At 44.5% G+C, this 22793-nt stretch overlaps 1 protein-coding gene across 1 annotated transcript in view; it reads right to left on the bottom strand.

The window, feature by feature from the left end:
* The window catches only part of AMPH (amphiphysin), a 154825-nt gene that overhangs the window by 43491 nt on the left and 88541 nt on the right, over nucleotides 1–22793 (bottom strand). The window contains exons 6-11 of the mRNA XM_015419188.1: nucleotides 16483–16578; nucleotides 13158–13265; nucleotides 11061–11146; nucleotides 8312–8387; nucleotides 6634–6716; nucleotides 3041–3179 (exon numbers count right to left, since the gene is read on the bottom strand). Coding sequence (XP_015274674.1) covers nucleotides 3041–3179; nucleotides 6634–6716; nucleotides 8312–8387; nucleotides 11061–11146; nucleotides 13158–13265; nucleotides 16483–16578 — 588 coding nt within the window. The remainder of the gene's footprint in view (nucleotides 1–3040; nucleotides 3180–6633; nucleotides 6717–8311; nucleotides 8388–11060; nucleotides 11147–13157; nucleotides 13266–16482; nucleotides 16579–22793) is intronic.

Here is a 22793-nt window from a genome sequence, read left to right as displayed (position 1 = left end):
AGACATGTCCAACACGGAAAGGGAGGCTAATGGGAAAAGACAGGAAGAAGAAGATGGGGGTGATGGGGGGGGCAGGTTTTTGGCTATCATTTAAACCAGAAATAAGTCTAAGGTAGCCTTTTGATCCCCCAATCTACAGTTAGTAATAGACACTTTTTTCAGTCCACCGGACAAAGCAGCGGCAACATTCACGACAGTTGCTTTTATATTATAAGAAGACCTCTCCTTCTCCACTACTAATTGCTCAGTTCTGAACAAGCACAGCTCTGAAATGCCCATGTACGCATTTGTGCTTGCATCTACCTCAAGCTAGCGCAGGTGGCTGAAAAAGCAAATCGAGGAGGCCAATAACAGGGAAGAGCAAATCTGTACATGCAATGACATCCTGCAGTGTTGGCGTTGGGATACAACCTAAAGCATGAACTGGGATGAATCCCCCAAGCTTACAGGACAGCACGACGTTCAGTATCCTTACACCTCTTTTCTGTTGGCTGAGAAATGGACCCTGGAATCAAGTAATCTGCATGGACAGGAGACAGCCTTGAACACAGTTGCTACACGGGGGAATGACTCTAAATAAATATTTAGTAATTGCTTTTGAATTGCTCCCTATACAGGAAAGTATAATTGCTTCATGCATCTCTATCCCTGTTAGCTGACCGCAGCAGATTTTAAACTGCTGGTACTCTGTCCTTACAAGGGTGCATCAGATCAGCTCCACTTAGAATAGAAGTGTGATTCATTTTTTTTTACAGTTGTGGGAGTTGGGGTTTTTTTTTTAACCCCACTGTCCCCAGGGCAACATACACAGTTCTCTCCCCTATTATTGTCACTGCAATCTTGCGAGGTAAATTAGGCCGAGAGGGAGAGAGACTGGCTCAAGGTCATCCAGTGGCCTTATAAGGCCGAGTGGGAATTTGAACCCTGTTCTCCCAAACTCTAGCCCGACATTCTAACCACAACATTTCACAGATTAGCCATTCTCTACATGGTGCTACTCTGGTTAACCACCTCTGGCCTTTTCAATTCGGGGTGTTAAACCCACCTTGCGCATCCTAGGTAGGCTTGCCAAGTCTCCCTGGGGTACGGGGAAAACCCCGCCCCAGAGGCCCATTCCCCGGGGGGAACTCCACCCCGACATGCACGTCGCCCGGAAGTGATGCGGGCACGCCGGGCATGCTGGGGGCGGGGCCACGGTCATCCGAGGGAAAACTCTATTGAAGAACTCTATTGTCATCCGAAAACTCTATTGTCATCCAAGGGGAAAAAAAACTATTGAAGAAGTCCCCCGCTGCGGCTCAGTTCTCACTTGGCAACCCTAATCCTAGGACCTGTGCTCTCTCTTTTGTTCCCCAAACCCCTGCTCAGTGTGGAGAAATGCTACACGTGTCGGTGGGCGCCTTTACTTGCCGCTTTCAGGAAGCGGTATAAGGCCGGTTCATTACAGAAGGCTGCTTTGGCTGCATTTTAACTGTGTGCATTGGCATTTAAGTCTCCCGTCTATTGGTTGCAACTTGTTGCTGGAGGCTTATGATGTCCGTGTCCTTGCAGGTGTTTGTGGCTTTCTTAGCCTTCTTGAGTCTGAAGAGATAAGGCAAGGCATAGATATTTTAAATAAATGAACAGAAAATAAAATGGGGTGACAGGTGGGGATGGTGCTGTGGTGAGGAATGCCAAGTGCCCCCTTGGGACCAGTGTCCTCCCCCCAATGGCCTCCCCAACATTCTTGATTCTGAGGCCAGGAGGAGAAGCAGCAGGGGTCAGAGATGATGTTGTACTATGGGCGGACGTCACATCCATGGGGAAAACCCAGATGTGATGCCAGAAGTCAGCCTACACCCCATTAATTCTGTATTGTGAACAATGCTGCGATGTCGCATCCAGGTTTTTGGGCAGATGTGGTATCAGCACATAGTGCGACATCACATCTGCCCTTGGCCCTACTCCCAGTGCGGCAGCCCGGCACTCCTAAGTGGGGTGGGTCCAGCCGCTCTTCTCAGTGACATCCAAAGTCTTCCTCCAGCCTACAGAGCCTTCCCCCAACTGCTGTAATGGCTTCTCAGACACATGGGAGTAAAAACAGCTCTGAACCTGTCTGGGGAGATAATCAGTGTGACCCTGCCTCCCCGCTACACACAGGATCTACACAACTGAACCTTTCACAAATGTGCGTGTGTGTAAAACGGATGACAAAGTGACAGTCAGATGATCAGGAATAATCCGGAAGAAACTTTAGAAGAAGAAGAAGAGATTGGATTTATACCCCACCCTTCACTCGAAGTCTCAGAGCGGCTTACAATCTCCTTCCCTTCCTCTCCCCACAACAGACACCCTGCGAGGTAAGTGGGGCTGAGAGAGCTCTGACTAAGAACTGCTCTTGAGAGAACAGCTCTGAGAGAACTTGTGACTGACTCAAGGTCACCCAGCTGGCTGCATGTGGAGGAGTGGGGAATCAAACCCGGTACTCCCAGATTACAGTCCACACTCCTAACCGCTACAACAAACTGGCTCTCTTTACCTTTCTTTGTTGTTATTAGATGCCAGTGCTACAAAAACAGGACGTGCTTTGTGGATATTTCTTAAGGTCAACCTAGACATTATGTTTTGCCCCTAGTCGGGTTTGGGTTCCCCTGATCTGGCTTTCATCCTGTCACAGTTAGATGGTAGCTGCTCAGAACTAAGTCTGCAAGCACCACAGGGGCCTGATCTGGATTGGAACCATGGCGTCGGGGGAGGGACTCAGCCTTTAGCCTCTGTGCCATTTGCCCAACCCAAAAGGTTCTGGGCCCGCCCCCTGATAGGGGGGCTGCCCAATGGCATGGGGAGGGGGGCTGACACTCCTTCCCCATATGGTCCTAGCCCTAACTGGGCCCCCACGACGCTTGGGAAATTGTGCAAAGACATAACATGCAGCTTGGCCCTTATATACTATGACACGAACCTTGTTCAAGAGTAAAAGAAATGGCTATACCAACCTTGTAACCTCATTACTGCGACTGTAACATAACTTCAAACCAAAACTTACTCATTTTGCTCATACCTGTGAGGGAGATTTAGGCCGTGCTGGTGCGGGAGAGGCTGGTGCCAATGTATGGTTAGGACTGGCTTCAGGACTAAGTGGAGGTGAGGCCTCTTCGGGTGGAGACGGAGTTTTTGCGATTCGGAGTGGGCCTGAATCACTAGATGGATGCAAAATAAATTTGTTATATGTACAGTGCACTCGGTTTTAATATGCTGGGCTACTTTTCAGCACTCTCAAGAAACATCCATTCATATTTTCTACTCAATGGTTTTAGATTTATGAAAGTTACATTTAGTCTACTACATTATGGGAGCTGCGGTGGCTCAAGTGGTAAAGACGCTGAACTGCAGGCTGTGGAAGGTCAGTAGTTCAGCAGTTCGAGACCCGGGTGTGCCGCATGACGGAGTGAGCTCCCGTCTCTAGTTCCAGCTCCTGCCAACCTAGCAGTTCGAAAGCAAGAAATTGCAAGTAGATAAATAGGTACCACTTCGGTGGGAAGGTAACAGCGTTCCGTGCGCCTTGGTGTTTAGTCATGACGGCCACATGACCACGGAAACAGAGATGAGCACCGCAACCGTAGAGTCGGATTTGACTGGCTATCAAGCAAGGGAACCTTTACCTTTACTACATTATAGGTAATTTTTTTAAAAAAACAGACTCAGTCCTGGAAACCAACCTCATATTGGCCTAAATATTTAGGGTTGGATCCTACAACTCCCTTCCACTTAGAGGGGAGCTTTCCGCCACCAACAAGAGAACATGACTCCTTATTTAGCAGATGAAGAATACAGGAACCAGCCCTTACTTAACAGGGACTCTGCTTCCTTTTCTCATATATCTAATGTTCTCCCCAATCACTGATTACACCTTGAAATATCCATCAGAATGAGTTGTTTTTATACAGTAAAAGGTAAAGGTTTCCCTTGCTCGAAAGCCAGCTGAGTCTGACTCTAGGGTTGCGGTGCTCATCTCCGTTTCAAAGCCGAAGAGCCAGCGCTGTCCGAAGACGTTTCCGTTGTCATGTGACCGGCATGACTAAACACCAAGGCGCACAGAACGCTGTTACCTTCCCACCGAAGTGGTACCTATTTATCTACTTGCAATTTCTTGCTTTCGAACTGCTAGGTTGGAAGGAGCTGGAACTAGAGACGGGAGCTCACTCCGTCATGCAGCACACTCGGGGCTCGAACTGCTGAACTACCGACCTTGCACAGCCTGCAGTTCAGCGTCTTATACAGTACCACACATGAATTTTTTCTCCTCAGTATTCAGCAGGGGATCTCTGACTTTTCAGACTTTCACAACATTTATCTGCGATCTTTGCCATCACCATTGAATATCAACTATCATTGTGACATCAGTTATAATCTATTACAACCAACATACCTATTATACATTACATAATTAACGAGAAGTGATGTTTTAAAAAAATGACTATTCAAGAAACTATTCAGGCATATCCCCACTTAGTATAAATGACTACAGGTCTTATTGTCTACATTGATACCACATTAAACAACAAGAGCTGAGGAATCAGATGTCTAGTCTAGAAAGCAGCCTGCCGTCTAAGAACATCTATGGTTCATTAAAAGCTATTGGGCTGTGTTTTGAAGCAGCATACAGCTACAGCCTGGCGTGATCTGGTCCATGGGGTCGCGAAGAGTCAGACTCGACTGTGCGACTGAACAACAACAACAGCTACAGCATTCTATAAGCACCCTAACTCGAATAGATGAGATGCGGGCTCAGGCATCATTGCACAGAACTAGTAATACATGATTGATTAAGACCTCAATCATGTTCTACTTCCTACAGCAAAACAAAGTTATTCTCAAACACTGGGACACATCTTAGGGTTCACTCACCACCTCTGTCTGGGAATTAATTTTTTTTTTAAAAAAAGAAAGACACAGACATTAGCATGTTCTTTCCATTTTGCTGTTGATTCTCTACAAGCTACTCAGTGAAGGAACATGTTGTTTGGTTGTGCTGAATTTTTCCTGTGATCATCTTCAGTGAGAAAGGGGGCCTTTCAGACGGAAAAAGGCACACACCCTCTTTACCTTTCTTTATATCTGTTTTGGGGTATCTATAGTGCCTTGTTGTTTTGTTTCTTTAAACAAGTTATTTCTTCCTGGCCACAGGATCCCAGCTCATTAAGAATCACACAGTCCAGTATGAAAATACTGCATCAGTATCACATAACAAATGAGATTTTGCTATATGACATCTTCTTAAGGCCAATTCAAAATAAGCTCAAGAAGTATTATTCTCACTCCAAATGGATACTGAGCTGTATTGCACACACTTTTTGATCGAATTATAACAGTCCACTGAAAAATAGCCAAAATGGGTGCTTCGCAAAACACCCTCCACATCTTAGCTCAGTCCTGTCATTTTCAAATATTCTGTTACTGCCTCTTGCTATGACACAGATACTATAAATTAATGTTAAAGCTCAAGGCCTGTTTAGAAATACAAAGTGTCTATCAAGACCACATAATCTTGGGTTAGGGGTTAAATGGAACGACATACAGATGTGTTTTAAAAAAAGTATTGCAGCAAACCTTACCCTGACAGCTAGAATCCAACAAGAACAGACACCACTTGATATCAATAATTATTAATTTAGCTTTTAGCAGGCAAGCATACAATGCCCTTTGTGGCACCCCTCCATTGTTTATGGTATGTCTCGGACCAATTCTCCCCCCCCCCATGTTTTTCTAATTATGTAATCTACATAGAGAGTCTCAGTGGGAAAGGTAAACTATAAATAAAGTAAGCAAACAAAAAAATAAATAAAATAAAACCACAAAGAGTGATATAGTCTGTACTGTTTGCATTGCGGGGAACAGCACCATATCCTTCTGAACAACGTGGTAGCCAAATTTTAGGCCAATAGTTATTATGTAAGCAAAGCTGGTTTTATAAGTTCAGAAGCAGAAGCAGATCAGTTTATAACTTAATACGGGGGGGAAACAGCCATCCCATAAAGGAAGAGTGAAAAGAAGTCATCTTCCATAATGTAAACACCAGATGTGATCCTGATGTACCTTGGAGTAATTTAATACAGCACAACTATACTGACTAAAGTTTGCATCTTATACATAAAATCAGGGCTATTTTTGGGCAGAAACGCACAGGAACAGAGTTCCGGCTGGCTCCCGAGTTGGTCACGCCCAGCAGGAACTCATTAGCATAATAGGCCACACCCAACAGCAGGAACTCATTAGGATTGGCTACATTAGGGGTGTGTGGCCTAACATACAAAGGCGTTCCTGCTCCTGGGTTTTGACAACAAACAAGGTAAACAGAATAAGAAGGGAAAGGTGGGTGTGGCTGGATGACCACACTTCTGGTAACATGGGGATGTGGCCTAATATGCTAATGAGTTCCTGCTGTTGGGTGTGGTCTATTATGGTAATGAGTTCCTGCTGGGCTTTTTCTACAAAAAGAGCCTTGCATAAAATGAATTGACACAAAACTGAGTGAAACAGGCAAACAGGAATTATAAACTCTGATTAATTTGCTCTCCCCCAAACTACTGGTGGTATGATTGGTGTCCTTAACAAAGGGTATACACACTGCAATTTGGCAGAAAAATTCATCACCTGGGTGCTCCTAGGATGGTGAAGGCCTTGTCAGCGTGTTGTTCTCCCAGCTTGGTCATCACCTCATAAAGTTTGTGGCATAGCTGAGGAGAGACAGTCATCATTATCTATGCTATTTTAGAGGAAAACAGGATCTACTAAAATCACACATCTGCCCAACAGTGATCCTAAGATTAGCCATCCTTTTAAAAATAGGGCATTAATCACAGTCACAGACATCACGTGGAGCTCTAGCACAGCTTCACACTTCACTGGTTAAGATGTACTGCAAGTATTCTTGAGATGAATGTTTTTTTTGCTCTGGGAGCGTTTCTTGACAAAAAGGAAAACGGCTCAAAAAAGGGGCCTTTATTACTTGCTACCATTAACAAGATGACAGAGAGGTCTCCTTCTTGTTAAGCATCTGAATCTTTTCAGTATTGAGTCTGCAGCAGTGGTTTCAGTCCACTCTGAAACCGTTAGTCGAGTTCTGTTTTGTTTCCCACACAATGTCTGTACAAGTTTTATCTTCATAAATAAAGGGCAGAAATGTATCAATTGCCATTTCAGTAGGTAGGGTTGCCAAGTGTGAATTCAGCCGCCAGCGGGGGACTCCCGGCTGCATCCACGTCACCCGGAAGTGACGCGGGCACGCCGGGCACGCTGGGGGCGGGGCCACAACCATCCAAGGGAAAACCATAGAGTTTTCCCTCGGATGACCGTGGCCCCGCCCCCAGCGTGCCCGGCGTGCCCACATCACTTCCGGGTGATGTGCACATCAGGGTGGAGTTCCCCCCGGGGCCCGATCTGCCGGTGGCGGGGAACGGGCCTCTGGGGCGGGGGTTTCCCCGCCCCCCAGGGGGACTTGGCAAGCCTATCAGTAGGGCATCCTGGTTAGCAAATTAAGAAAGACAGATGTAGTATTTTTACTACCTGGGGTGTGTGATTTGGAAGCACACTCTCTGCACCGAATACAATTTTTTCCATCTAGAGGCATGCCGGGGGGTGGGGGGGGGCGGAATGGCTGTATACAACTCCACCAGAAATTGTCTATGAATGGCACTGATTGGTTGGCCGTTGTGATATCACAAGGTCATCCCACCTCCCTTCCTCAGAGCTGTTCTGCAACTATTTCTAAATTGTTTGCATTGGGAGGTGGTATTTATCTACCAAAATATACTCAAATCAGGATCGAAACCATCAAAAATATTAGAATACATATTCCAGAAATCTAAAAGCAGCTGGTAAAAACCAGTTTCAAAGTACCAGATTAAACATCTGAAAGCAGCAGATGTTATCAAAGCAATCAAAGTTCATACAACCAGTCAACTGAATAAGCATACATCAAGTACTTTACAAAGTAAATGGGAAGCTGGATCTGGCCTTGAGGCCTGGTGGTTAGTGGCAAGCCTAACAACAGAATGAGGGTGCGACGACAATGCACAGTCCACCTGGTGGCTCCTCCCAGCACCACCCAAAACTTCTATTGCATTTTCGGTACACTAGAAAAACAGTTACATTACCATTCAGTTTTCATTCACTAATGCTAACTCAGTAATAAACTTAATCATTTCAGTAACAGAAAGGGAACAAGGCAATGATAAGATATTTAAAGACGTACACATCTTAGCACTTTCCCCCCCATATATTTCCAGTTCTTTAGCTGCTTTTCTTCCACAATGCATTCCTTTTTACTCACCGAAGTGATTTCTTTGTGAAATTTGGCTTCAAGGCTGGAGACATTTTTGAATGTGGTCACATAAAAACCAACTCGTCTGGGGGGGGGGGGGGGGGGAGGAATGACAAGGTAAAAATGAAAAGGTTGTAAAACGGAAAGGGAAATAATAAAGTGTATTATTGAATATTATTGAAACAACAATATTTTCCCCTATGGCTTCAAAATGCAGAGGAAAAAAACAAGAAAATAACTCTACACATGAAATAATATTTTATTTTTGGTTACAGTATAAATTCAAACCACATAAAGGAACTGTACAGATATGTGGCTTCTAATGAAAGGGAATTTTTTTTGGGGAAGAGACCCACACATTTCCAATTCTGATGCTGAATAAGGGCTCCTTCAGACAACTTAAGAACAATTCTAGCTCCTCATTCAAGGTCAATTTATCAGAGTTTTTTCACAGGCGGAAGGATATTTGCTCACAGGGCACAATTTCCCCACTTACCATGCCCATGGCAGCCTGAAATGTCCCCCTCCAAATCATGTTCCTAGGGGTTCCTTTTCCCAAAGAACAGGATTTGAAGGGGGCATTTCAAGCTGTGATGGGCGGGGGCGGGGTGAGAAAGTTGCACCCTATAAGCAGATATCCTTCTGCCTGTGGAAAAGTTCCAGAGGATCTACGCCAATATCGTGAATAAGGCTGACACAATTTCTACATACGTCTTACCAGTAAATGAAATCCAGTACTTCATATTACATAAGACAAAATCTTTATATATGAAGACATAAGAGCTGGCTAACTACAGAATGATTTTCACATAAACACACACACACACATGCCCACACTATCTGAAATAAAATAGTATAGCAAGATGGAAGCTCTCAAAATGAGCACCACCCAAGAATGATCTTTAGAAGGGTGCAGAGAAAATGTATTAATCAATGGAAGAAAGTGTTTTTCAGGCTGCAATCAGCACCTGAATGAAGGGAATTCTGCATGCAGTAAAGATTCAGGTTTGGTTCAGACACAGCACGACCACAATCTGGTATTACAGATGAACTAAGCCTCTCTGTCACACAGAACAACGGGCCAAGGAACTGCAAAAGACAAACCCACGTTGTAAGGAAATAAGAGCAGGGCCAGCTAGAAGTCTTCCCTGAAAGTTCACTCACAGGTAGTCCAATCTACATTATTGAAACAAACGATATAGACACACCCACCCTTACCACCAGACATAAAATCACAGACCTCAGGCATACAGCCAGATCTTTTCCAAATGCAGTCCTCCTTCATCTTGGGATTTGATCTCTCCCTTTATCTTCCACCTCCCTCAGCTGTTCCCCTGACCACATACTGAAATTCTGAGGTCACTTCCTTTCCATCCTCACAATAGCATGATATTATAAGATTCCTCCCTCATCCTAATGCATCATGCTGGTTAAATTCACGCACTCTAATCTGGGAGAACCGGGTTTGATTCCCCACTCCTCCACTTGCACCTGCTGGATGACCTTGGGCAAGCCATAGTTCTGGCACAGCTGTCCTTGAAAGGACAGTTTCTGTCAGAGTTCTCTCAGCCCCACCTACCTCACAGGGTGTCTGTTGTGGGGAGGGGAAAGGAAAGGAGTTTGTAAGCCGCTCTGAGACTCCGAGTTAAGGGCGGGGTATAAATCCAATCTCCTTATTCATAGGTTCGAAAGCAATAAATTACATCATGATGCGAGTAGATAAATCGGGTTCCTTCCTTAGATGGCAGGGAGCACCCTTCCCCATTAAGGGGGTGGAACATCGGTGGCGAGTGAAGAACTTCGATGGCGAGTGGCGAAAAATGGCGATCGAGCACAACATCGGTGAGCTGTGACCAGACGTCGGCAGGCGGAGCCAGGAGACACAGGGGAGCGTGAGGCGCAGGCGGAGCCACGATGGACGGAGCCAAGGCCGCGCCAATACGAGCTGTGCGCCGAATGGACCTACCAGCCGACACCAAGGATCGCAAGAAGGAGAACGGAACAAAGCGCCGAGCCAGCAATAGCCAGCAGCCGAACCAGGAGTGAGAAGTACAACAACTCCTTCCACAGGGTGCCGGTAGGATAGTCCCCACCCCGATTGAAATGTGGCCATAGATAAGGTTAATTAAGAATACTGTAAGCCGCTCAGAGACCCATGGGGGTGTTCGAGCGGGATAGAAACCAAAAATAATAAATAAATAATAATAATAGGAGAGAGACGCTAGCTCTGATTACTGTTTTATTCTGCTTTATTCTTCGAAACAGAGGCTGAGATCATAGCTAGCAACACTGATTCATGGAAAGATTCAAAACCAAGTCTTGTAATACTTTTTGTGGGATTTCCATTTTATTCTTTTATATGTATTTACCTCCTTTATACCTTGCCTTCCTCCCCAGTGGGGATCCAAAGTGACTTAGGTCATTCCTCTCTCCTCCATTTTCTACTCACAACAACCCTACTAGGTTAGGCAGAGAGTGTGTGACCGGCCCAAGGCTACCCAGCAAGTTTACACAGCAGAGTAGGGATTCAAAAGTGGGTGTTCCGGGGTCCTAGTCCGACACCCTATCCATGACACCCCACTTGCTCTTCTGTTTATGTTACTGCCTAGATGGGAGTCATCTCAAGAGTGACACACTAAGAGGTAGCATCTCAACACTTAATGAAAAATAAATTATAAGACGCAAAGAGATGGTGGCCACCCAGCTCGTCTGGGCTGCTATGAAACACGGTAGGGCAAGAACCACTCATTATATCTACCTTGACCATAAAGACGGAAGCTCTTCTTGTAAATCGGTATTAAAATCTTCAAATACTTTCTGTGCTTTCTGAAACTCTTCTTCTGCCTAGAATGAAACCAAATAGATTAGCACACATTTCTCTTGACACACACAAAAGGATGCCGGGTAACAGAAGACACAGCCAGCTCTCGCTGGGGTTTCCCAGAGCTGATACTCTTGAGACAGAGTCAGGAAACAGGAAGAGAATGATAAGCAGGTATGCAGGGGCAGGGTGGAAAGCCCAGTTCTGTGCCTGAGCTTCAAACGGAAGAGCCGGCCCAGCAGCTTTACAGAACCTGGTGGAACCCTTCTGGTCCTTTGTGTCATTTTACTTCTGCTGAGCTGCAATACTACACTCTGGCCACCTGCAGTGGTGGCACTGAAGAGTGGCAGATGGTGGACTGGCAGATTCCTCCTCTGGGTCCTCTTGCTTTCTGGGTGGTATACAGAGTAACGTGTCAAGCTTCTGCTACTAGATGACCCTGGAGGTCCCTTCCAACTCTATGATCCTATGATTCTATACTACAGTCCCCAGTCTCAGATCTTACAAGCTAATGCTTTCTGTCTGAGGGCAGTTCACAAGCCATTTGCCTTCGGCTCATAAGAGAGGAAATCCAAGACAAAAGGAAAGTGAAGCTTCAGACATTTAAGTGACAGTGGCAATCATCATACAACGTATACTCATACGTGGTATCAGCTACACCTTGATGATGAGACAGGGTTATTAGATGTCAGCCCAGAAACCTGTGAATTTAATTTATGTATATTTTTAAAAGATCAATGAACAGCATGTTTTAATGTGCCCAGTGAACCGAAAACTTCCATGGAAAATAAAAAGAGTTGCAGATTGACTCTTAATTCACACCATGCGGAAGGACGCTGGGAACTGCTTCTCCTTTATAGGACCATGTGATGATTCAGCTGACCCACACTAATTCCTTTCTACAGATGTTAACATAGTAGCATCATCAGGAAGCATTTCCTGTAAGGTACCGTGAAGGAATGACTAGTCACAGTAAATTATGAGTGGAGGAGGGTGACAAACTGAGGAGCCCACATATCCATTTACTCCGAACTAATGAAGGGAAAAGCCTGAGATATATAATACTTACAAAAAAATAAGAGGCTAGATGGCCATCTGACAGCAATGCTGATTCTGTGAACTTAGGCAGATCATGAGAGGGAGGGCAGGAAGGGTTGCATCAGTGCTTGTTTCTTGTGGCCCTTTCTTACATGCCCAGGGAAATGCTGATCGCCACTTTGGGGTCAGGAGGCAATTTTTCTCCATGCCAGTTTGGCTGGAGATCCTGAAGGGTTTTTGTTTATCATCTTCTGGGTGTGGAACATGTGGAACAGTGGTCACTGTGTGTGGAGGGGGGTAGGGCTGCCAAGTGGGGGCGGGTAAACCCCCGCTTTGGAGGCCCGATTTCCGCCACCATGGAATCGGGCCCCGGGGGGAACCCCGCCCCCCGAAGCACAGCGTGGCTGTGTCACAGGAAGTGACGCAACTACGTAGAGCATGTTGGGGCCGTGGCCCCAATCGTCGGAGGGAAAGCTCTATGGTTTTCCCTCCAAAGATTGGGGCCATGCCCCCAACATGCTCTACGTTGTGCGTCACTTCCTGTGACGTTCTGGCGGCGCACGTCCACCGGCAACTCCCGGACCCCGGCGACGCTCCCCCGCCGGTAAGTCCAAGTGACTTGGCAACCCTGGGGGGGGGAGGTATTTGTGAATGTCCTGCATTGTACAGGGGGTTGGACTAGCTGACCCTGGAGGTTCCTTCCAACTCTATGATTCTATGAACGCTACTTCCTGCAAGAGGCCTGCCTGTCATTAGAAGCACACTGGCCTCTAGACAAGGCCTATGAAATTCTTGGCACTCGGGCATATGTGGTACAATATCAGTTCACCGTAACCTGGAAGGAGTTTGCTAAACCACTAACGAATCCTAGTTTTTCTTGCCGTTCCCTTTTGGTGCAGTGAAATCTGTGGATCAGGCAGGATTTTGTGAACACCTGGCGGTTTTACTCACACTCAGAAATTCTGGTGCCAGTTGTAATTTAGAGATATATTCTACCTTAGAAATTCTGCCTTCATCTTTTCTCTTTGAACTCTGCAAAGCTTCCAAATGATGTCTAGCACTGTCGTAGTCAACCAGTTTTCTACTCCGCTTTGCAATGCGATTCTGTAAAGAGTTACCACAGTCAAAAAAACAGTTCTTCTTAGGCACCCAAGTCATTTACAATGCAGCTTTTAAAAAGGCTGACATGTCCTACCTTCAACAACACATTTCCATATTTCTTTCTCTTATCATTTAGACCCACATTTTCCAGCCATATTGTCTAAAGCAAATGCACTGAGTGGGGGGCGGAGGGGCGGGGGCTGTTCGTAAAGGCAGTTTTGAGCTTCAACTCAGGCCAGGGATGAGACACAACACCAACAATGGGTTGAAGGCTGGATTACTAAATTTTGTATCTGAGTCTCTGAATAAGTAACTGAGAAACTGCAGCCACAGAACTTATTTGAAATGTCTCTACATTAAAATCTATTTTGACATATCGTTTATGCCTTGCTTAATAGTGGTCAGAGTGTCGGACTAAGATCTAGGAGACCCAGGTTGAAACCTGCCCACTCAGTGGGTGATCTTGGGCCAGTCACATTCTCAGCCTCACTTACCTCACAGGGTGATGGTAGCGAGGCTACAATGGAGGACCAGAGAGTGTCCCCATTGGGCAGAAAGTGGCGTACAGATGAAGTAAATTAATAATAAAGAAGGTTGGAATCAGTTTGAGGAGCCCCACGTTAAACCAAGCTGTAGCCTAGTTCATTAGTAAGGTAAAGGTAAAGGTTTCCCTTGCTCAAAAGCTAGTCGAGTCCGACTCTAGGGTTGCGGTGCTCATCTCCGTTTCCAAGCCGAAGAGCCAGCACGGTCCAAAGACATTTCCAGGGTCATGTGGCCGGCATGACTAAATGCCGAGGCACACGGAATGCTGTTACCTTCCCACCAAAGCGGTACCTATTTATCTACTTGCAATGCTTTCGAACTGCTAGGTTGGCAGGAGCTGAGCCAGAGACGGGAGCTCACTCCATCCCACGGCACTAGGGTCTCGAACTGCCGAACTACAGACCTTCCGGTCTGCAGCTCAGCAACTTAACCTCTAAACCACCACGGCCCTAGTTCACTAGTACCAAAGTATAATTCCAATCAGAACATAGTAGTGTTCTCCTTTGGAAACTGATTTTCGTAGGCTCCTTATTTCCTACAGTGTATCGTTATTAGAATTTACGGGTGCATTTTTACCAAGGGGGGGGGGGATTAAGCCTTGAGTTGCCTTAAGGCAAAAATATACAACAAAGAAACTAAAAAGCCCACCAGCAGTAGTCAAAATTCAACTCAACCGAAAAAGTGCATCAATAGAAAGAAAGCAAAGATATCTAACTTGGAACATTGTCCCCCCCCCCCCATTGCAATCAAGGTGCAAGAAGTTTATGTTTAATATGCAGAACTCAAACATCAAGCCATATATGTCTCAGGCAAAAGTGAAACAAAAACCCACACATTCATATGACCAAGGAAGAATATCTCCTGGCCCTAATATGTAGGGTTGCCAGGTCCTCCATGGCCACCAGCAGGCAATTGGGTGGGGGGGGGATAGGGTTGCCAGATCCAGGTTGGGAAACCCATGGGGGCAGAGCCTGGGAAGGACAGGGTCCTTGGTAGGTACAGTGCCCTAGAGTCTACCCTTCAAAGCATCCCTTTTCTCCAGGGGGACTGATCTCTGTAGTGTGGAGATGCGCTGTAATTCCAGGGGGTCCCCAGGTCCCACCTGGAGGCTGGTATCCCTACGGCACTCAGGGAATCCTGTGGAAGAAAAACATTTGGAAACATTCCCAGAAGGCCAAGACATGAGACAGGTATCTTTGCTGGGGTTGATTTCAGTTTCACAGCATGAAAGTCCTTCCGGGGGGGGGGGGGGCTTTAAAAAATGCATGGTATTTAGTGAACTGCTGGGTAAGAATATGCCTTTTGAACCTAAAGAGATTCTATTAGAAATTTTGAAAGGCTACGTAGATGATGCAGATTTGGAATTAGTCTTAAACCTATTCACGGCTGCCATGGTGGTCATAGCAGCAAACTGGGGGAAAATAGGGTCTACTTCTATAAATAGATAATTAAATAAAATTTGGTCTGACAAGATTAATGCATTATCAGACAGCTAGGAGTAATTCTTGACATTATGACCTGTGTAATAGACATTGGTTATTGCTTATTATAATTTGGAATGAAAAAATATGTGGTAAGATTTATCTGTTTGCTTTCTATGAATCTCTGTAAAGGTTCTCTCTTTTTTGGTCATTGTGTAATTAACTACAATGTAAAATATGGATGAATTGATCATTAACTATTCCTGAATTACACCATTCTTGAGATCTATCTAGTAGTATTTCACACCAGAATAATATTTCTTAAACCAGTTCTTGTATACACACACACACACACACGGAAACTAGAATTGGTTTAATCAAAATTATTCTGGTGTGAAATACCGCTAGACAGATCTCAAGAACGGTGTAGTTCAGGCAAAGTTAATGATCTGTTCATCCACTCTCCTATATTAGAACCCATTATCCATGCGCAAGCAACCCAACAGATGGGTCCATGTATAATCTCAAGTATCTATATGTAATGGTTGGTGACTTCTGTTTCAGTGCATCTGAAGAAGCGTGCATACACACAAAAGCTTATACCTGGAATCTAATTTTGTTGGTCTTAAAGGTGCCACTTGGAATAAAACTTTGTTCTGCTGCTTCAGACCAACACAGCTACCCACCTGAATCTAATCTCAAATACAGATTGCCACAAATAATGAGATCATTAACTTATACCTGTAGGAAAATAGGGACATAGCTCCATAGTAGAGCATGAGTTTGCAAGCCAAAAGCCCAAGTTTCCATCTCCAACTAAAAGGATCTAGGGGTGGGAAGATGTCTGCTCAAAAGGTCCCTGCCCTTCACAGTAGATAATACTGGACTAGATACACAGTGGCACATAAAAGCTTCATGTGATTGAATATTTAGTGAAACAACCCCGATGGCTTCAGCTGTGATCCAAATAATATTTTATAGTCAAATAATACCTGGAATAGGAACTTCACATATTAACTCTCGCTAACTTTCACAAGGTCAGAAATATAGAAATACTGTGTGTGGTAGAATCATGAAGCACCATTTCATTTTCCTTGACATGAGATGGTCATAGGAATGGGACATCACATTCCCATTTATGGATGGTGCACATGATGTGCAATGACAGACTTGTGCATAGACTCAGCATCCCTGTGAGTACAATGTTTTCACGTTGCCAACCAGGTGAACCAGCCTAAACAGAAACGTTGTACTACCTTAATATCAGGAAACTGTCCCAGATATGTATCCAAGGTCAGCAGTGATCCATCCACCAGCTTTTGATGGAAATCTTCCCAAAGCACATCACACTTCTGTGAACCGAGAAGAAATACAGCAAAATGAAGATCAACAAAAGCAATTACAATCCATATGCGCTGGTGGGCAGGGTTGCAAACAGTGCCGGCTTTACGCATAAGCTAAATAAACTACAGTTTAGGGCCTCGCAATCTGCTTGGGCCTCGAATAAAAACACAATATAAAAATGATTTCAAATATTAAAAAGGCATATATATTTTAAATTTCTCTGAGACCAGCTGATGTAATTTAAAACAGTAGGGGGCCTCTGGGTTTTGTATAGCTTACGGCCTCAGCAAGTCTAAATCCGGCCCTGGTTGCAAATGTGCTCCCACCTTACATGTATGCCAATGATGGGCATACATGTCCTTCCTTTGATTTTTAATAGTATTCTATTCTAAATAAGCATATTTAAATTGCCCAGACTTTCATTTCATCCATTGCTTTTCCTTAGGAACTGGCCAGATGCTACTACCCCCAACAATCCCCCATACAATAAATGAAAATTAGAACATTCACCTGTGCATGGAATTTTTCTGACCTCAAGACCCATCCCTTCTTTCAACCCACTGCAAGGAGAGGATCATGTAGTCGGATAACTGCAATACAGCCTGCCTCACATGTTACTTTCTACATGCAGTAAAAGAACCACTGGAGATAGTATGAAAACTCACTCCCACTATTATCACACTGATTTTTTTTCCTCCATAGAATTAAGTCTGACCAGGTCCTTACTATAAAGTATGACTAATGGCCTTTCTTCCATCTTGGGTATATACATCAGAAAGTTGATAAATGCTCGGCAGCATCCAACTCCGTGCACCTCATGTGAAAGGCACCCTTCCTGCCGTTACAAGAAACGAGCTGTATCAGCCACAGAATGCTTCGATTCCGAAATGGGAACCAAGATGTGGCCTCAGTGTTGTAAATGTAGCTACTTGGAAGTGAAACCTGTCAGTACAGACTGAAGGCACATGGTACAGGAATCTCACTGAAGCTAAGCAGACCTTGGTTTGGTTAGTATCTAGATGGAAGACCACCTGAGAATCCAATATATGCTGCCTTGAATTCACTGATGGAATCAAGGTGGGAGATTAGTGCAATAAGTACAATAATGTATAATACATAAATAAACCTAGCATCACAGAATAAACCAATCCATCATTTTTGAGTTCTTAAAAGCAGGCAAAAATATAGTAATATGGCAAAGAAAACTAGTAATATGGGGAATCAAATGTAGAGACAAATATCTATTAAGATCATCAGATCAGACTTTCACATGTGGCTAAGAGGAATGGAGAAATCCACCTCAACCAGAATTGGCGCTGGAAATTGGGGTTATCATGAAATTATTGGAGGCAGAACCTGCCACATTCCAGCAACTTCTAGGTCTGCTGTCATAAACCATCTGCCAAACCAAAGTGAGGTCTAGCATGACTTTGGGCCATTCCCAGGTTATGCTATGACTCACTTGCGTGCGTCAAAGTCTTCAGACATAACTGTTCCCTATTCTGCAAACAAGACCTCCATGTTTTCAAGGTAGGTCTAGTTCGGCCTTCCCAAGCCATGCTGGGCCTCGGCTTATATGCCCAGAGATCCCCAAGTCTAGTGAAAGATCAATGTCATCAATTAAGGACCACTTACTCTAAGGTTGCGAGCAGCAAACCTTAGGTTTTCCAGCAGCAAACAGAGTTCTAGGATGGCGTTGCAGCAACATCCATTCCGGTTTGCACCAGAAGTGATGTCTTCATGTTGTTGGTGATGCCAGGATGCTCTGGTATTTAGGCGAAAACTCTATGGTAGAAGTTATTTCCATTGTGCACCAAAAGAGACATTGCCATGTTGCCAGCGATCCTGGCCTAGGCCTCCTTTTGCTGCTGGTAAGTCCACCCCCCCCCCAATGGCCAGCTGATCGGTAGCAGGTGGAGGGGACCCTAGCTTACTCCCACAGACATCTATGAGGCTAGATGGGTAGCAACCCAGGAAAGGGCCTTCTTCGTCATGGGCAGGGTGGCCAACTTCCAAGTGGGGCCTGGGGATCTCCTGGAAATACAACTGAACTCCAGACAAGAGAGATGAGTTCCCCTGGAGAAAATGGCAGCTTTGGAGGGTAGACTTTATGGCATTACACCCTCCCTAAACACTGCCCTCCCCAGACTCCACCCCCAAATCTCCAGGAATTTCCCAACCTGGAGCTGGCAGTCATGGCACTAGAATTATGGAACTGCTTCCCCTCGATCATTGTCTTCCTCGAGCCGATAAAGACTTTTCTGTTTCATCTGGTGTACCCTAACGGACCCTTCTTCATGCATGTCTTTAAATGCTGATTTAATGTATATGTTATTTTTAAAGGTGATTTTCATTTTCTTAATTGTTCACTGCCTGGAAGGTCCATATTGGGCAGAAAAGTGGCATACAAATGTTTTTAATCAAATAAATAAATATTCTATCCATATACTCTTATTTCAACTAAGGTGAAAGGGGAGCTAATTGGCTTTAAACATATAAGAAGAATATAAGAGATGCCAATGTTGGATCAGGCCAAAGGCCCATCCCGTCCAACACTCTGTGTCGCACAGTGGCCAAAAATACCAGGTGCCATCAGGAGGTCCACCAGTGGGGCCAGGACATTAGAAGCCCTCCCACTGTTGACCCCCCCCCAAGCACCAAGAAGACAGAGCATCACTTGCCCCAGAGCCCCTATCTATACCGTGTGGCTAATATCCACTGATGGACCTCTGCTCCATATGCTTATCTAATTCCGTTTTGAAGCCATCCATGCTTGTAGCCGCCACCACTTCCTGTGGCAGTGAATTCCATGTTTTAACCACTCTTTGGGTGAAGAAGTACTTTTTTTATCCGTTCTAACTCGATCGCTCAGCAATTTCATTGAGTGCCCACGAATTCTTGTATTGTGAGAAAGGGAGAAAAGTACCTCTTTCTCTACCTGCTCTATCCCATGCATAATCTTATAAACCTCAATCATGCCACCGGGAAAACCCCATGTCTCTGTGCCTGCCCAGGACAAATTCTGTTCTGGATTCTACAATACATTCCACAGTTTAGCTCAAGCTGTACAAAACCCATTCCTGATTTAGACAAAATATTATGCCCTGCAGCTAAACAAATTCACTCAGTGCCTAATGCAGCAAAGTAGGTCTCTGCGTTTGTGCGTGACGGAGAACTTCACTATTGCTACTTTATGGAACATGTTTTTATATATGCTAAACTAAAACTATAAAAAAGCACAAAGGTCTATTTCCTCTGCAGTATTGGTCAAAAACTCATATTAAAACTGACATTTTGAACAGGGAAGCTGAAGTTATACAACTATGTTGTTTAATAACTATGTTGCTACTTACGCTGAGACCTGCTATAGCAGGGGAGGGTGAGCCAGAAATTAAATAAAGCTCCCCTTTGTGCCACTGAACTTGGATTCGAGCCAGTGCAACTTCAGCAGGTTAAAAATCAAACCAAACAGATCTTTGCATAAGCTTTAGCTCAGTCCTGTGCAAAACCCTTACAGGGCAATTTTCACCTGCACTCTCCTGTCCTTAAGCTCATTTAGTGCCGTAGTGCAGAAGCAGTGATGCACTCGAGACAATAGGACAGTGACAGGCCAAATAAAAGAGCTGTTTCAATTACATGTAAAATCCTACTGATGCTGCACATAGAGAAGCCCACTCTTTAAATAAGGGTTGCCAATTCCAGGTCGGTAAATTCCTGGATATTAAGGGGATGAGCCTGGGGAAGGTGAGGTTTGAGGGGGAAGAGACCTCAGTGGGGTATAATTCCTTAGAGTCCACCCTCCGAAATAGCCTTTCTCTCTCTCTCTCTCTTTTTTTAATCCCCGGAGGGATATTTTTTTATTTTGCAAATACTACAAAAACTACAAAGAAATATTAGGGAAGGGACTACAACTAAGGATAAAGGAAAGCAAACCACACTAAACTAAAACCCCAAGAGGAGGAGATCTTTTCACTGTTAGTAAATTAGTATTAATATCACAATATACTTGTAGAGTTCTTGCTTATAACAATTCACTATTTCTATGTTATTTTATTAGTTGTTATGAGAGAGAGCTCTGATCATCTTCTTATTCTTTGCTTCAAAGGGCCATTTTCCAAGTCCTTCTGCCTTTACTTCGGCTTTCTGTCTCTAAAATCATATACCACTCTGGCAGGTCCTGCACCCTTTTCTGCCACAGAGTCCTCTTCCATTCCAGAAGTAGCAGAGTCACTAGACTTTGTTTCTTCCTCTTTGGACTCTTCATCTGTCCCCAGCTGTCGTCTCAAAAAGTCTTTAGCTTTAAAAGTGGAGTCTATCTTCTCTCTTCTATCGTTGATCTTAAAGATGACACCTTCCGGAACAGCCCATCTGTACGATATCCCATTAGTTTGAAGGAAAGAAATTAAGTCCTTGTAATTTTTCCTCTTTTGTCTAATTTCAAATGGAATGTCCTTTAAGGTTTTAATGGTTACATTTCCCATTTTCAGTGGAGTTGCTGAAATTGCTTTTAAAATGGCATCTCTGGTTTGTCTTCTTGAAAACTTGCCCACTATTTCTCCAGGTAGGCTATTTTTTTAAATGTAATTGGAGTATGCCCTATAGGCTGACTCCATTTCGTTTACCAGTTCATCCGCTGTTAAGCCTACTACTGGAGCGATGATCTCACTAAGCACCCTCTTCAAGTCTTCCCGATCCATTTCAGGAACACCCTGAAACCTGAGAATCATGTTAGCTTTTTCCATCTGTAGCTGCCAAAACTCGATTCTCTTGGCAATTCTGCTTCGTTTCCACATCTCCCAACCTTTTCTTCAACTTCTTGCTTGTGGTGTCTATCTCTTTAATTTTCTCGTTTGCCTGCTCCACTTTTTTCTCTGTTTCGTTCAGCTGAAGCTGCTGTGCTGCAAAGTTTTTATTCATCACGGTCAATTGCTGGTTAATACCATTGAGTTGCTCCATCACCGGCTTGAGCATATCCGCCAGGAGTTTGAGGACATCTGCTACCTCTTCCGGTCTCGGACTCTTGCTGCCTGGCTTCATTTTAAACTTTCTCTGCTGGGCCACCATCTTTCCCGTTTTGTTTACAGTTACTACTGCTTCCACACAACTCGGAAAACTCACCAAACGACTTCGCGATTCAGATAAGTCTCTCAATCGCTCTTTGCAATCACTGTTTTCAACTGCCGGGGGGGGGATCGTTTTCCAAACTCCGTTTTATTTGAAATAGCCTTTTTCTCCAGCGGAACTGATCAGGGTTTCATGTAGTGTGTACGAAGGCTCTATGTATGTGCAAAATCTCTGTGTTGCCTCCTATCAGACAACATGACAATTGTACACATGGGGAGGTTAACGGGTGGCATGTACTCCTGATATGCACAGTTGGCAGGATCCTGTTACACACAACTGAAATGCTTGAAAAGGGCTATTCTAATAGCACCCCCCCCCATTCAAAGAATAACCTTGAAGTCTATTGTCCAGTGATGACAAAATGTTGTTTCTGGTATAAGTAGATACTTGGTGGCCTGTCGTGGGACAAAGTGCAGCTCATTTAGAACTTGTCTTCTGTTTTAATGGAAGGTTAAAGATAATTATAAGAACCCAGTAAGCATTTGCCAAGGAAATAAATTCTGCTTTTAGTGGTACGACATTTAATCACAGCAGTGCGCAGAATGGCAGTGATTACTAGATCAGAGCACATTAACAGCAACCCCAGTAGTTTTCCCATCAATTTGCAGAGATGTCTGAGATAAATCAACACCTTGGACATTTCTTATAAATTAACAGGACTCTCTTGAAAAGATGAATAGCCTTTCCAGAGGCAAATATTTAGATCCCATGGAAGGCAATCCAATGGATCTGAAACATCATGGCTAATTCCAAACACAGTAAAATGAAATAAATTTCTTGCTCCCTTGAAACATCAACCAACTTTTTAATAGTGACTAGATTTATTCTTTCTTTGGGCCTTGTTAAAACAAGAGAAGAAAATCCAATAATTTGGCCGAAGCTATTTTATATAATAAAGTCTGTCTAAGTTCTGTAACGTTCCCGTCGCCAGGGGTCATTTCCTGCAGGAGCGCACAGGAGTGGACCTCCGGCAGTAAGGAGCTCAGGGGGCGGGCACATGCAACAAGCCCCGCTCCCTGCTCCCAGCAGCCCTCAGTTGGACCATGTGGAACAAGAAGCAGCCAGGTAAGTTGCAGAGCCCCCCCCCCCCGGTCTGCCT

This window comes from Gekko japonicus, unplaced genomic scaffold, assembly GCF_001447785.1.
Source record: "Gekko japonicus isolate JY-2015 unplaced genomic scaffold, Gekko_japonicus_V1.1 scaffold190, whole genome shotgun sequence".
NCBI lineage: Eukaryota > Metazoa > Chordata > Lepidosauria > Squamata > Gekkonidae > Gekko > Gekko japonicus.
Note: the sequence above shows the minus strand (reverse complement) of the source record. Positions and strands in the feature narration are given on the sequence as shown.